This window comes from Vigna angularis, chromosome 11 (assembly GCF_016808095.1).
Source record: "Vigna angularis cultivar LongXiaoDou No.4 chromosome 11, ASM1680809v1, whole genome shotgun sequence".
Lineage (NCBI taxonomy): Eukaryota > Viridiplantae > Streptophyta > Magnoliopsida > Fabales > Fabaceae > Vigna > Vigna angularis.
This window is the reverse complement of record NC_068980.1, coordinates 6,248,572-6,264,177: the sequence shown is the minus strand read 5'-3', so window position 1 is coordinate 6,264,177 and position 15,606 is coordinate 6,248,572. Positions and strand designations below refer to the sequence as shown.

The window sequence follows — 15,606 nt, the reverse complement described above, 5'->3', positions numbered from 1 at the left end:
ATGTGTTCCAACAAGAGAAAAAGGTTAGCTCTATTCAAAACAAATGGAGGTTGTGGATGTAGCAACCCTAAATCCTATGAAGTACTCCAACCCTCCCCAAAACTCAACACCTCAATTCGAGAAAACACAAACCCTACCACTTCCGGCGACAAAGACAACAAACTCTTCTTCGAAGTTCGCACAAACCATGAAAACCCCAACAATGACAACATGCGAAAACCATATTCAAAACTCATTGACAGTGTGGCGGTTGAGAAGGATTCAAAGGACCCGCACAAGGATTTTCGAGAGTCCATGCTCCAAATGATCTTCCAGAGACAAATCTTCACCAAAACCGATCTTCAAGACCTTCTCGAGTGCTTCCTCCGCTTGAACGCCGCCTGTCACCACCAAGTTATCGTTCAAGCTTTCATGGAGATTTGTCACGAAACGTTCCCCAAGAAGAATATCAACGCCGCAGACGCCAATGCTGCTTCTTTCAATAACAAAATTTGATGCATTTCTTCTTTATAGTGTAACCCTATCATTCATCTGTGTCATGCCACAGTTCATTTAATTCATTGTGCATCAATGTTACAGTTTTTTCATATATCATGTAACTCCTGAAAATACTATAATAAACAGATCTCAAATTTTGATCCAAGTAGTTTTCTTGTTATAAATATTCTATCAAATTAGGGCTGTACAAGGGTGTGATTCATCTTTTTTTCTGTAATTTAAAGTTTTTAATTTTTGTAATATATATATATATAATATTATAAATTTGTCTAAAATAATAAAAAGATAATATTTAAACAAAATTTACGTTAAATTAATTTTTGTAGATGTTTTAATTGAAATTTTCTGTTTAAATTAATTTACAAAAATAAAAAGTTAAAAGAATTCATTTTACTTTGAATTTATTACTTTTTTCTAAATTTCTTACGAGTTAATATCTCAATCCACTTCTAGTTGCATGGATGAAAAGATTTAGTCTGTTAAACAGAATTTTGAATTAGTTAGTTTTATCAGAGTTATTCAGTTTTTGTTTAATGGAAGTTATATATAATTTAAGATACTAGAGAGAGAGATGTCATGAGAAGAGAAATATCAAATGTCACCAGTAATACGATGCTCCTATCACCACGTCTTTCGCAGTATCAGTTTTGCGTTATAAATTTTTTTGTAGGAGACTCAAATAATTAGCTTTAGATTGGTATCATTTTTCTGATTTTAAGAAATTTAAATTATTTATATTTATTTTAATTTTTTAAAACGTTTTGTTTAAAATTAATATAGTTTATATTTTAATTTTTTTTAGATAAAGTATTGATTTTTTTTTGTTAAATATTGTCTCTGAATAGATAATTTAACAATTTTTAATATATTAAATTTGAATTGATTTCTTTTAAAATTATATTATTTTTAAATGTTTTTCTGGATAAAATAATTTAAATATAATCAATTTTATTTATTTCTAAATACAACAATTTTGCAGATATAAAATAATTGTTAATAATTTAAAAATATCAAAATCAATTATTTTTTATACTCGATCTTAATTAATGTTATTTTAATTTCTTTTATTGAGTATTCAAAGTCATTATATCTTTTAATCATTATATGTTTCGAATATAATATATATATATATATATATATATATATATATATATATATATATATATATATATATATATATATATATATATATATATATATATATTTTTTTCATTAAGTGAAGTGACATGAATATTTGATTTTTAGTTTCAAACACAATATCACAATAAAATTATGTCATTGTTTATTTTTTAATTAAATACTAAAACAAAGATACAAAATAATGTCATTTGATAAAATTGGTTATGATTTCAAAGTTTATTTATTTTTATCTAATAAAATCAAATGTCAGGAAACTCAATTAAAAAATATAAACAAATTAGATACTTAATATAATATTTTTTAATAAAAACTCAATTAAATGTTATTTCGGTTTATGCATTCAAAAATATGAAAGTTTTAGATAATAACATAATGAATCTTTTTAATGAAGTCTCAATTAATAATAAAAAAAATTATAAAAAACTTAAAATTTAATTATATAATTTTTTCACGTAAAAATACTTGAACAATAACTATATAATATTCACATCAGCCTAAATAATATTTTAAATAAAAATTTCAATTTTGATATGATGTTGGTGATGTAATGAATGTAATAAATTGTATTTAAAAGAATACTTTAACAAAAAATATTTTTTGTTTACATTGTAATTCCAATGATTAAAATGAAGAGTACGAGAAAAGAAAAAAAGGAAAGAAATTAGTTTTTATTTTGTCTTATACATTTATTTTACGTCACTTAATACATATTTTTCCAATAATATATGGGTAATTAAATATATTTAGTCCTTCAAATTTAATATAATATTAAAATTTGATAATTTTAATTTTCAAACTTTAAAAATAAAATATATATTATTTTAATGTAATTTGTTAATTTTTTCATGTGTGAAACGTATTTTATGTGAACATTTAAATTTTTTTCACCGTTGGGCACAGTGTCAATGTTTATGTAATTAAGTTAAAATAATTATATTTATTTATTTTTAAAGTTTAGAACAAAAATGTGTAAGTTTTGGACAAGAAGAAATTTTAATTTTACTTCAAAAGAAACTAAAAGCATACATAATACTAAAGACTTTTTTATTATTATTAAAGAATAATTACATACTTAATTATTGTTATACTTGAATTTGAAATTGGAGAAATTGGAGGAAAGTTGAGAAAGGTGGTTGAAGGTGGAGGGTGGTGGAGGAAACTCAACGAAAAACATAAAATAAAGAGTTATAAGATAAAGATGAATAAGATTCTGACATCTACACTTTCAATTCATTAGTGAATATTGTTGGTAGATTGGATACTAATATTCAAAAACTATTTGCATGACAAAGTCCATTAAAACTAGGATTCAAATCATCCTATATCTAAATCAAATTTATTTTGAAAATGACTTTGCCTTTTCATAAAATACATGCAGAACAAAAAACAACAATCCATAAATGCATAAATGCAGAAATTACTACCTTACACTTCACATCTCAGCCATGATATAAACAACCCATATAAATGTATTTCACTTTTCTAGGACTCAAATAAAAACAGATATGAATCATAGACCAATTTTTCAAGAATCAAATCCAAACAAAAAATTATTCAGAGATCTATAACGTATCACTTATATCTTTATTATATATATACATACTAAATAATAAATACAGAGTTAAAGTATTAATTAAATCGCAGGTTCAGAAACTGAAGTGAATTATCCTAATTTATTAAAAAAGAAAACAAAAGTGAACCAATGCCATCCCATACTTGTTTCAAGTTCCAAGAGCCAACGCATGGCATTGCGTGCGTTTCAAGTGTCAAATTTCATCCTCTTCATCAACCGTGTAAGACAAGATTGATGAGTTTGGCAGTTTCCGAATCTATAATTAATTTATCCAGTAAATAAAATAAAGAATAAAATATTTATTTATATATATCATTTTTCTTTTTTCATTTTGAGTCCCTCAACTAGAGGAATACGCAAGCTCCAATCCAAACAAAACACCGGCATGTTTCTGGGGCCCATCCTCCGCGAAATAAATATCCCTCATTCTCTTAAACGCATGCCACGTCAGCAAGCTATCGGACCCGGCCTGGTGACACTTCCCAACGGCCCGGTCCACGTTCAGGGTTAGCGCCAGCCGGTCCAAACCGCCATACAGGCTGTCACAGAACCGCATCATGTGCTTGATGTCATAAACATTTTCTCCAAAAAACGCTTTCAAAATCTTCAAGAAATCCTTCAACCCATGGGGCAGGCTCCGTCGGGTCAGAATCTTAACTAAATACCCGAAATCATACGCGCTATGAAACGTCACCCAACTCACCGCCTCGTTACACACCAACCCCGATGACATCATCAGTTCTGCGAAAAGCCACGAGTCGATGCCTTCCGCCGCGTTGCGCCCGAAGTCGATCCCCTGACGGCGGAGAAGATCGATCGAGTCCGGCGCGTGGGAATCACGCTCCACGTTGAAATCGCGGAAGTTAAACTCCCATATGAAACGGTTACTGGTCCCGAGGTGGGGCAGGTTACCGTCTGCATCGGAAAGCGTGAGTCCCACCTGGATAAGGTTGAGGACATCAACGTTGGATTTGAGGAAGCTGTAATGCTCGGAGGGTTTAAGATGGCGGCGGGCGGGTTCCGCCGGAGCCACCACTTGGGGGAGGTAAATAACTCCAGGGAATTCCGTGTCCATGGACACAAAAGGGTAATCGTCGATTACGTCGCGAAGGATCTGAAACTCCGATTGAAGGTTGGAGGCCCAGACCTCACGGATCAGGATCCGATTGGGTTGGGAATGAGAAGAGTCTCGGTCGAGCACACCCATCTGGAATCGCTTCTGCAACAAGACAAGGAAAAGGAGGAAGAAGGAAAACAAGGGTTTTTTTGTTTGCGATGAAATCATGAAGGGGAAGTTTTATATGGAAGAAAAAGTGGATGATGGATGGTGGCTGGCGATGTTGCTTCGAAAGTGGGGAACGTGACAGTGAGTGTGTCTGTGAAGCGGTGATCGTATAAGCTGTGGGGAAATGGAGGTGTATATATATAATATATATAGATATAGATTGGTGTTATGTGAAGAGTGCATAACTGTTGTATTGAAGTTCAAAACGTTCAGAAAATTTTGAGTCATCCACCTAATACTTTGTGCCATTGCTGGCACCATTGAACCGCCTGGTCCATATACTCCTATTCCTGTTCCACTTTTTTTTCTTTTTTTTTATATGTGTCACCTACACTTCATCCTCCTTCAACTTTTTTGGTAAATGCTCAAAGTTCAGACATCCAGGAATGCTTTTTTAGATTTAACAAATTCTTTCAGTAATACTTTTTCATTCTTTTTTACTGAAATCATTCACAGATTTTATACTTTTTATGATTTTTTTTATATTTTTATAAATTGCATGATATATTTTTAGAAATTCAAATGTTACCTTAAATGTCTTTTAAGTGATTAAAAGTAAAGGAACTTTTGTAGAAAAATAATATTGACACGTTTGAATCTTAATTGCTAAGGTTTTATTATTATGTTATAAATATAATTTGTAATAAATAAAACTTTAAGTATACAAGTTATTTTATATATTTATAATATAAAATTATTTACATGTTTTTCAGAAATTACTAAAATTTAATTTTGGGATAGGAATTGTACTGTACCCTCCAAGCTTCCAACCAAGTGATTGTGTATGTTCTTGATTCCAATCCACAAGTGAAACCATATATTTGAAAAGAACAATTAGTGGCCTTAATCATAATTTATCCCTAATTCATCACAATTACAGTTTTTCTCAAAATGATATCGTGTGATAACGGGAAATGGTGATTTTTATGTGTGTAATATCCTTAATATAAACTTTATAACAAAAATTACATTTATATAGTAATTTTCACAGAAGTAATTTAAAAAGTAACATAGTTTTAATTAAACATTTAATTGTAGCGTCTATTAGTTTTTACAAAAGAATAGTTTAAACCAGTAATAATGTAACACTATGTTATTATTTATTGTCGTAAAATTTTATATTATAAGATTTGTTAAAATTATTTTTATTGGTGGATAACTGTAACATCCAAAAAATACACAGTATAAAAATTATATAAGGAAATAATCATATATTAATAATATTCCATATCAGTCTTACAAGAGATGAGACGTACGCTTATGGCCGAACGGCCTTACAAGATAACAGGAAAATTAAAACTGTATAAATATGCAATCTAGACCGAACGATTTATAGAAAACGTACCGAACGGTCATACAAAAGAAGAAAACAACAGATGACCGAACGATTATCACACAAAGAAACTAACTATTGACCGAACGACTCTACTGTTCGGTCTTAACTTCTACCTCGACCAAACTTTCTTCCTCCAGCGCCTCTTCCAGCAAAGCTTCTCCTTCTACTCACATCGACACGGATGATCATTGCAACAAAAGGACAACCACCAAACGTATAAAACGGACAAAATAGGAAATAGGGTAAGCTTATGTAATTTAATTCAATTATCAACATATATCTCACTCAATCAATTTAAACAAGATAACTCATTAACTCTTTCATGCAAAGCCTAATACTAGACTCTAACTGTTCGGACTGTATGAATTCTGTGTAGCTACAACGTTCGTGCACCTGGGTGATGTAGTAACTGGGATACCCTCAACAACTGTCACCCGAGGTTAGTCCATTCCGTCCAAATTAAGGACGAGGACCTCCTGCCATTCCCACACATGACTTACCCTTCTCTATGTGAGAAACGAGTAATCACGGAATATCAGGATGAACCGCCAACTTAGCGTGCCCACATTCATACTCTACCATTCCAATATCAAATCATGAGATATTCCTCCCCGGAACACTCTTCCATAACCGAAGTCATTTCATTCATATCGTATTCTATCATCTTTCATTATTAAAACCTCAACTGAACCAATTTGAATAATGATCCCTTAGGATACCAAATACCGCACGTTAGTTTTTAATCCAGAACAAGACCGAACACTTGGAGTGAGACTGAGATGTCTCCAACTCAAACATAATCAAATTGAGAGAGTTACTCACTAGTTGTGAAAAGGACCGAATACAATAATACTTCTCAGAGACTAATATAATCAAATGTTGTTTATCAAGTGAGCCAATTTAATGAATTGACTCTTGAGAGTTCAAACCGAACACCGTAAAGCCTAGGCTGAGTACTAGGACTCTAGGTCGAAACCAATTGAGGCAGGTACTGTAGGACACCAAATAATAGTACTTGACGGAATCATATGAAGAAACTGATCGCCAATAAATACTTAGCTTCTTAATGAGCTAAACCTCAAGGAAACCGAATGTCAGTTGAAGACTGAGCAGTGTAGAGAGCGAACTCTATGGAGTTTGAACGAACACTCTTATTATAAAGATAGATTACAGAAACGAGAACGAGCGCCTGGTGTAAGACCGAACACTTACTCAGTACGAGCGCTTGGTGTAAGACCGAGCACTACTTAGTACGAGCGCTTGGTGTAAGATCGAACACTACTAAACTTATATAAGAAAGGCTTGATAAATATAATAAGATACCATTTAAATAGTGTTCACGAACGAACGAAATATACAAATACATATAGATATACTTAAGTTTACCATCAAACACCAAGGAACGAATATCCTTGGTTGAACGCTTATATACAGATATTACAGAACGAAGACGCTCGGTCCTCAACTGGAATTCTTTCCAAATGAAAGAATTCAGTTTCAACCGAGTTCACAGAAAAACCCAACGGTCAAAGATCTTCAGTGACGAAGATAAATTTTCACATAAAACTCTAGACTTAGAATTCATAATCTTATCAATACATTTCTCAACATCTATCTTCATACATTCATACATCCATATCATAGTAAATATTCACACTTCATACAGTCAAAACATATCAACAATCATACTTCATATTCATTCAGAAATCAACGAACATACATCAATTCAAAACAAGAATCTTAATCAAATTATATAAGCTTCCCTTACCTCTAAGCGTGACCGAACGTTCACAGTTCAGAATATGGGTTCACCTTTACCAGAGACCTTAGCGTTCTACAGTCACGCCTTAAGAAACTAAACCAAACAGAAATCCAGAAACTCTCAGAACAAGATGATTGACTCATGCAACCCATAAACTAGGTTTGCATGTACCAGGAAACCAACCGGCTGAATGAAGAGAGAACTTACCAACTTAGAACTCGAAACTGATCGGTTCAAACGAACGTCCTCGATGTCGGAGATGCTCAGGTGTGGTCTGTTTGATGATCGGAAGAAGAAAAGAATGAGATTTTGTAGAGAGAAGAAGTAAGAGCTTTTTAGAGAGAATGAGGAGAAAAATGGAGTTTCAGAAGATTGAAGAAGATGGTTGCATGCAGAGAGTGACGTGAATTTTGGAAAACTAAGTTTACTTTTATCCTCCAAAATCGAACGGCCACTCGACTGTTTACACCTGTTTTTCATTTTCTGATTTCCAGCTCCCTTGCTCGTCATTTGTCTTCCACTCAAATAGAGATTTTAGTGTGTTTTTAATGGTTCTGACAATAATAACGGAAGTAGAATTTATAAGAAATGAGTTTTTCATATTCGATACAAAATCCTAATGGCACGAGAGAGTAAATTTAAGGGAACGGAGAAGGAAAATAAATAAATAAAAATATCATAAGCATACTTGTTTGGATTGAGAATAACAGTGAGAAATGTGAGGAAACGAAGAGAAAATTTTAAAAGGATTGTAGATCATTTGATCAATATATTAATATATTTAAATAATAATTTTTAAAATAAATTAAATATACAAATACATTTAAAAAATATAAATTTAAGTTAGAATATTAAAATAAATTATAAAAATTTAAATAAATTAATATTTTCAATATTAATTATTTTAATTAATTATGATTATTATATTAGTAGGTACGGTAAAAGGGTAACACTTTTTTCGCAAGTTTTTATCAGAAAGTTTAAAAATTATGCATTGATTTCTGTACATTTAGCATCGATTTTCCCACTTTCATAGTATTTTCACACCTCTGTCTTTCCGTTCTTAGAAACAGGAGTTAAAAATTCATTGATTGGGTGTGAGGTTTTTTCAATATTTTACTTAATATTTTATTTAATGCAGCACTTTCAATTCAATTTTAATTTTTTAATAACTTTATCAAAAAATTCTATTTTTTTCCTATTTCTTTCATAAAAATACAACTTTATATATTTACCTTATTTATAATATGATTATATTTATTAAATATTATTTATATGATTATATTATATTTAGGTACTTTATTTATTAGGTACTTTTGTATATTTATTCTAAGATTATTTGAGGGATCAATATAGTTTTTTAGAATTATTTTATAGTTTAATTTTCAAGTTAGTATTAGAGCGGGTTGATTTTGGTTTGGTTTCTGTCTCGTAATATCTGTTTGGTGACTGATGTTGTTTATTGTTGTTTTTCCTCTTCAACGCTATCAGCCACTACTCTTCATTGTCCGTCGTTGTCTGTCGCCGGTCGTCATCACAGTTTTGTCCGACGACCAACAAATTTGGTTCGTCTCTCCGAGCGACAATCACCTCCGTCGGTGTCGGGGTCTAGTTCTCCTCCATGTGTCGCCACACACTCCATTTTTGTGCGTCATGAACAAACGCTTGAACAGTACATGTCGCGCCCACTGGAGGAATCGTTGTCGCGACACCTCCACAACGGTCGTCAATCCTTCCTCTCCTAGTTTTGACCCTTAAAACTCCTCTTCGAAAGGGTTACGTAGCCTCCCTTGAGGAAAGTGGTCTAAACCCAAAGGGTTTTCTTGTTTCTCGCTATTGCGTTTTTTTTTCTTCAAAGATGGCAGTGCTCTTTCATTCTCCAAAAGTCTGTCAATTACTTCCGAGAAGCTAAATGAAAAAATTATCTATCGTGGTTTGCTACTGTTGAAACGTGGTTCCTTGGCCAAGGGAATTATGACCACCTTGAGCGAGATGGAAGTCATGTGCTTGCTAAAAAAGCTGATCAACGGTAACAAGTAGATTTCCAATTGTGTGCCCTGTTATGACAATCAGTGGAACCCAAACTTTTTATATCTTTGAGAGCTTTCAAAACTTGTCACTCCTTTTGGAAGAAAGCTCAAAGTATTTATGCAATGATATTCAACGTCTTTATGACACGACAAACAAGCTCACATGTTTAAAATGACAGGCCATGATATGGTATTCTTCATGACTAAAGCCAAATCTATTGTTGAAGAACTGAGTATGTTTTTGGAAACTACTCATTAGAGGATAACAAGAAGAAATTAGACAAATATTACATGGTCTTGATCCTTCGTTCCCTACATCCAGATTTTGATCATATTAGAGATCAACTTTTGACTAGTCATGAGGTCCTTTCCATGGAAACATTGATCACTCGTTTTTTGCGTGTCCCGGTACCTCAAATTCAGGAAGCGCATGAACTAGTGGAACCATCTATCATGGTTGCCACACAAGGAAGAGGAAGACGTGGCACTAGAGGAGGAGAAAGAAAAGGTCGAGGACGTCCTTAATGCACATACTATAAAATGATGGGTTACAATCAATAGAATTGTTACTCCTTACATGGTCTCTCTTCCAAAACCGCCAATATTTTGAAGATTGAAACCTCCACCTCTAACTTCACCGAGGATAAATGTCAAGAGTATTTAAGGTTAAAGTCTAACAGTGTGGCAAAGCCATCTTAATATCTAAGTACATCAACAACTTGCATCTCTCAATCCATGGAAGGTCAAAATTCATGGGTGATTGACTCAGGTATTTCTGATCACATTTTTGGTAATACCTCTTTGTTCTTATATATTTCCTTTCGACAAAAACATCATTTCATAACTCTTGCAAATGGATCTAAAACTTCCTCCAAAGGAGTCGGTCATGTTTTCTTGTCTCCCTCATTCAATCTTACCTATGTTCTTTTTTTCCTTAATTATCCATTTAATTTCATTTTCGTAAGCCAGTTGACCAAAATGTTAAATTTTTCAATAATACCAAAAAATATTTTAAAGGTTAAGCGCATGTGTGATCGCTCGCATCGTCCTTGTGTTAAAAAACATTTTCCCTTTCTTTTATAAAAAAAATACCAAAAAATATTTTAAAGGTTAAGCACATGTGTGATCGCTTGCATCGTCCTTGTGCTAAAAACCTTTTCTCTTTCTTTTTTAAAAAGTTATATACTAAAAAAAATGTTTTAAAGGTTAAGCGCATGTATGATCGCTCGCATCGTCCTTGTGCTAAAAAACCTTTTCCCTTTCTTATATAAAAATACCAAAAATATAAAATCTTCAAAAAGTAAAAACATCCACATTTTCAAACAATAATCAATTTCTCAGCTAGAACTACGTGATCCTTGATTCTCCATCAAAAGTGGAGATACGTAGGAGCAAGGCTAGTCCTTGTCAGGTTTACTTCCCCGAAAATCCAAATTTATCCATAATCAATTTCTCAAACAATTCCTCAAACAAAATTTTCAAGCAGTTTCTAAAAGAACTACGTAACCATGATTTCTCATTCTAAATGAGAATACGTAGGAACGAGGTCAATCCTTGTCAGGCCCAAAAAATTAAAAAAAATGTATTTTGTTTCTTTAAGAGTTTTATTTTAGGGGATAGTTAAACATTTTGAAAACCACATCAGATTCGCGTATTTAGTTAAAGGTACTGCCTTCGGGCAGGCGTTGTAGGGTGTTAATACCTTCCCTACGCATAACCGACTCTCGAACCAAGAATCTCATTTTCGTAGACCATGCCTTATCATTTTATGGTTTTTCTGTAGTTTTCCAGAATAAACTATGGTGACGACACCCAATCTTTTTTTTTTAAGCGTTTCTTTTTTTGATCGTCGTCCCGTCGCGATTCCGGTTGCGACAGCTGCGTTGCGATTTATCCATGTTCTGGTTTGGTTCTCTTGCTTTACAGGTCTGAGGAGGCATGATGTTGATGCGCGATGAGGATTCTCGCGGTGGGGATGGGTTCTACGTGATTAGGGTTCTGCAATTTGGGGCTCTTTTCGATTGGGGTTTTGGACGACGCTGTGGTTGTTGTTCTTGTGTGTCAATGGAGGTTGGGTTTTCCACTGGCATGTACGTTGGGTTTTTCGCTTCCAAAACGAACTGGATCGAGGCATAGAGGGTTCTAGCATGGAGCTTCAGCGATCCAGGGCAAGCGATTCAGCCTGAATGCCGAGAAGCAGAGCATAGAGCAGGAACAATTTTCTTGGATGCGAAAAGCACAACAGAGCAATGTGGGCAAGAATTTCGAGGCGCACGATAAGTCCAGGTTTCTCGTCAACTGGTTCAGGTTCGGAGTAGCGGGAGGAGCTTCGGCGAAGCTTGGAGGGAGGACAATGAGGAGAGACAGGGTTTTGTTCGAGTTGGACCCTAGAAGGTTCTGGAAGGATTGGACGGAGGCGGAGATGGAATCAGAGAGGATGGAAGGGAGAGAGGTACACAGAGGAGAGGAGGGTTTAATGGAATGGATTAGGGTTTTGAATTAGGATTTTGAAGATACGAGGTTTTGTTTGGTGGATAAGGAAATGAATTCTTCCGCTGCTGACGAAGTCTCTTCTCCATCGCACTTTCTCCACTCTGTTGAGGAAATGCCCTAATTTCCCACAAATCAAAATACTGAATCAATTTTTTCCCAATTAAAAAAATCATATCTTTAATATTCACCTCAACGTGTAATGACACGTTATCATTAAATACTGTCAGATCATTCATCTTTAACGCAGTTTGTTTCTATTTAACGGAAGGAACAATTTTGATACAAAATTTAATAAATAAGGACCAAATTGACACTTTTTAAAAATCATGAACTAAATTGACATAATCGAACAAAAGGCTGTGAAGCCTAAAATTTATTACTGAAAAGACGATGGTTGCATGAGTTTGTTTGTTTTTGATGAGGCAGAGACACAAAAAGTAGTTGAGAGAATTAAAATGCGTGATTAAATTGGAATCTAACAGTAGCAGTTACCTAGTTATTTCTACATGGTACGGAAAAAAGATAAGGCATGCAGCGCTGTCGGAAGGATAGGTGGGCCGTTTTTTTAATAAATACTCCCAAACAGCTTCCGCAGCCCATATATGGTCAATAAATATATATATATATATATATATATATAACCATACTTTATTTTTCTCTACTTAATCTCCACTTTTACCATTTCTAAATATTATTTTTCTTATTTCCAACTCAAATTTTATTTATATTTTTTTTAATCATTTATATGTTCTAACACTATATAAATGGACGACTTCTTTTTTACTAGTTATGAATATATTTTTTTTCAATTATTTTTTTGCGTTATTTCTTTTATTACAAATTGTTTTCTTTTAATAACTACAAATACTTTCCTATTCAATAAACTATATATTTATATACTATTTTTATGTAAAACTAATTACATGGTTTTTTATTCTTATAATTATATAATTACCATAAGCGTTTTTTTAGTGTAAGGCTTGCCTTATTTAGTTATTCTCTTTTCTGATTTTATATTTAGAATAATTTGTTTTAAGACGTAAGCAACTAGTTATCTAAACTTTATAACCGTATATGAGAGATTTAATGTCTTACTTTACGCATGGGCACACTTGGAGAAAAAAATCATCTTTTAATTAATGTTTACTTTCTTTAAAGATTATTTTTATGACTTCTATTAATTAGAATATCACGAAATTAATTATTAAATATAATCAAATTCATAACAATATAAAATATATTTAAAACCATTTACGAGAAATTATAAACGCATCCAAAACTCCTTTGAACGGACGTCAGGTGTCAAGCAACGAGGATTTGGAAATCAGATAGTGGAAGACAGGTGTCAGCAGATGAGCGGACGTTCGTTTTAACGTGGGAAGCAAAACTGTGTTTTTCTGAAAACCCCGTCCCACTCTCTCTGCATGCACCCTTCTTCTCCCAAACTCTGATCTTTCATTTCTCCTCCTTCTCTCTAAAAAGCTTTCCCTTCTATCTACCGAAACTCACCATTTTCCAATCTCCGTCCAGGCACCGTAAAAGCACCCCCGGCGTCCTAAACTTCAATTTGAACCGATCAGTTTCGAGTTCTGATCTGGTAAGTCTTCTTCTCCGTTAGTCGTTCGTTCCCTGGCACATGCAAACCAACTTCTGATTGCATGGGTTCATAGTCTTCTTCTGAACCAGTTGGTTGTTGTTTGTTTTGATTTGAAGAGTGGATTGAACGTTGAGGGTAGAAGGATTTTAGTCAGACAAACCGCATTCTATATCTAGTATGCTCGTTCACGCTAGAGGTAAGGGAAGCTTATTAATTTAATTTACATGATTATGTGCTGTATGAACGTTCGTTGACTATATGATTTGATATGAAAATGATTGAGTTATGTTATGATGCATGAAATGTATGAAATCTCTATGTTTGGATGGTATGAAATATGAAAGTGATTATGATATGAATGTGTAAAGTTATGAAGTTATATGTTAAGAAATGAGTTTGAATATATATGAATTCTAAATATGAAATTCCCCTAAGATAGTATATGTTCGTTACTGAACAGTCTTTGACCGTTCGGTTTTCTGAGTGAACTTGGTTAGAATTGGATTTTTTCATTTAGGAAGAATCCTAGTTGAGGGCGAGTGTCTTCGTGTTGTAATACTATGTTTGAGCGTTCGGCCAAAGCATAGTTATGTCTTGATATTCCGTGATAAGCTTAAGTATATATATATATATATATATATATATATATATATATATATATATATATATATATATATATATATATATATATATATATATGTATTTGTATATTTTAGTTATTCTTAAACACTACTTCAATAGTATTTTGGTATATTTATCAAGACCCTCTCTTTAAGGTTTAGTAGAACTAGGTATTATACCAAGTGTTCGTCCTAAACAAGTGTTTGGTCTTACACTAGGTACTCGTTCTAGCTCCTTAAGCTAAACTTCATAATAAGAGCGTTTGTTCAAGCCCACTAGGGTTCGCTCACTATAGTGTTCAGTCTTTAACTGGCATTCGTATTTCTTGATACTAAACCTAAATAATCTAAGTTTTCATAAGCGTTCGGTTTCTTCATGGGAATTCCTCTACGTACTATTCTTTGAATATCTTGAAGTGTTTGTGTCCATTGGTTCCGGCCTAGAGCCTTAGTGCTGAGCATGGTCATTTAGATGTTCGGTTAAAACTCTTAAAAGTCAGTTCATATGATTGACTCATTTTATAAGCTACGTTCGTTCTACTCGTTTTTGGTAATTTATGATTGTACTCGGTTTCTTTCTAAAACCGATAGTAAACTTCTTGGTCTAAATCCTTCCTAGAACTGGAGACCTCTCGGTCTCGTTCCAATTATTCGGTCTTGTCCTGAGTCAGGGTTGAACGTTCGGTAAATTGTATCCGAACGGATCTTTGTGTGAAATGTTTAAGTGAAATGATAATTAAAGAAAGATGAAGAAAATATGATATGGAAATGTTGTGGATTATGGACGAGCGTTCCGGGAAGAAACGACTCATGTGTGAATATTGAAAGTTGTAAAGTATGACTGTGGGTAAGCTAAGCTGGCTGTTCATCTTGATGTTCCGTGAGTACTCGTCTTCACGTAGAGGAGGGTAGGTCATGTGTTGGAACGGCAGGAGGTTCTAGTCCTTAGGGTTACTTTGGACAGATAGGGCTAACCTCGGGTGACAGCTATTGAGGGCATCCCAGTTACTACATCACCCGAGTGCACGAACGCTTGTAGCTATGCAGATTTCATACAGTCCGGACAGTCAGTCTAGTATTAGGATTTGTGTGAACGAACTATGAATTATTTTGTTTGAATGATTTTGTGAAATGTATGTTTATGCATGAATTAAACTACATAAGCTTACCCTGTGTTTTTCTGTCATGTCTCGTTTTGTACGTTCGTCTTGTCGTTGCAATGATCATCCGTGTGGATGTGAGCAGAATGGGACGCGCTGTTGGAAGATACGC

At 33.4% G+C, this 15,606-nt stretch overlaps 2 protein-coding genes across 2 annotated transcripts; one reads left to right on the top strand and one right to left on the bottom strand.

Moving 5' to 3' along the window:
* Window positions 1-495, top strand: LOC108332898 (transcription repressor OFP4). Its single transcript, XM_017568196.1, has one exon. The coding sequence runs from the start codon at window positions 1-3 to the stop codon at window positions 493-495; it is 495 nt and encodes a 164-aa protein (XP_017423685.1).
* A 2,995-nt stretch (window positions 496-3,490) lies between these two features.
* LOC108333296 (probable CCR4-associated factor 1 homolog 11) lies at window positions 3,491-4,899 on the bottom strand. The gene has a single exon (XM_017568701.2). The coding sequence runs from the start codon at window positions 4,494-4,496 to the stop codon at window positions 3,552-3,554; it is 945 nt and encodes a 314-aa protein (XP_017424190.1). The 5' UTR covers window positions 4,497-4,899; the 3' UTR covers window positions 3,491-3,551.
* Window positions 4,900-15,606: the final 10,707 nt, after the last annotated feature.

What these genes read in the sequence shown, in the direction of transcription:
- LOC108332898 (XM_017568196.1), top strand. Translation starts at nt 1, where the DNA reads ATGTGTTCCAACAAGAGAAAAAGGTTAGCTCTATTCAAAACAAATGGA.
- LOC108333296 (XM_017568701.2), bottom strand. Translation starts at nt 4,496, where the DNA reads ATGATTTCATCGCAAACAAAAAAACCCTTGTTTTCCTTCTTCCTCCTT.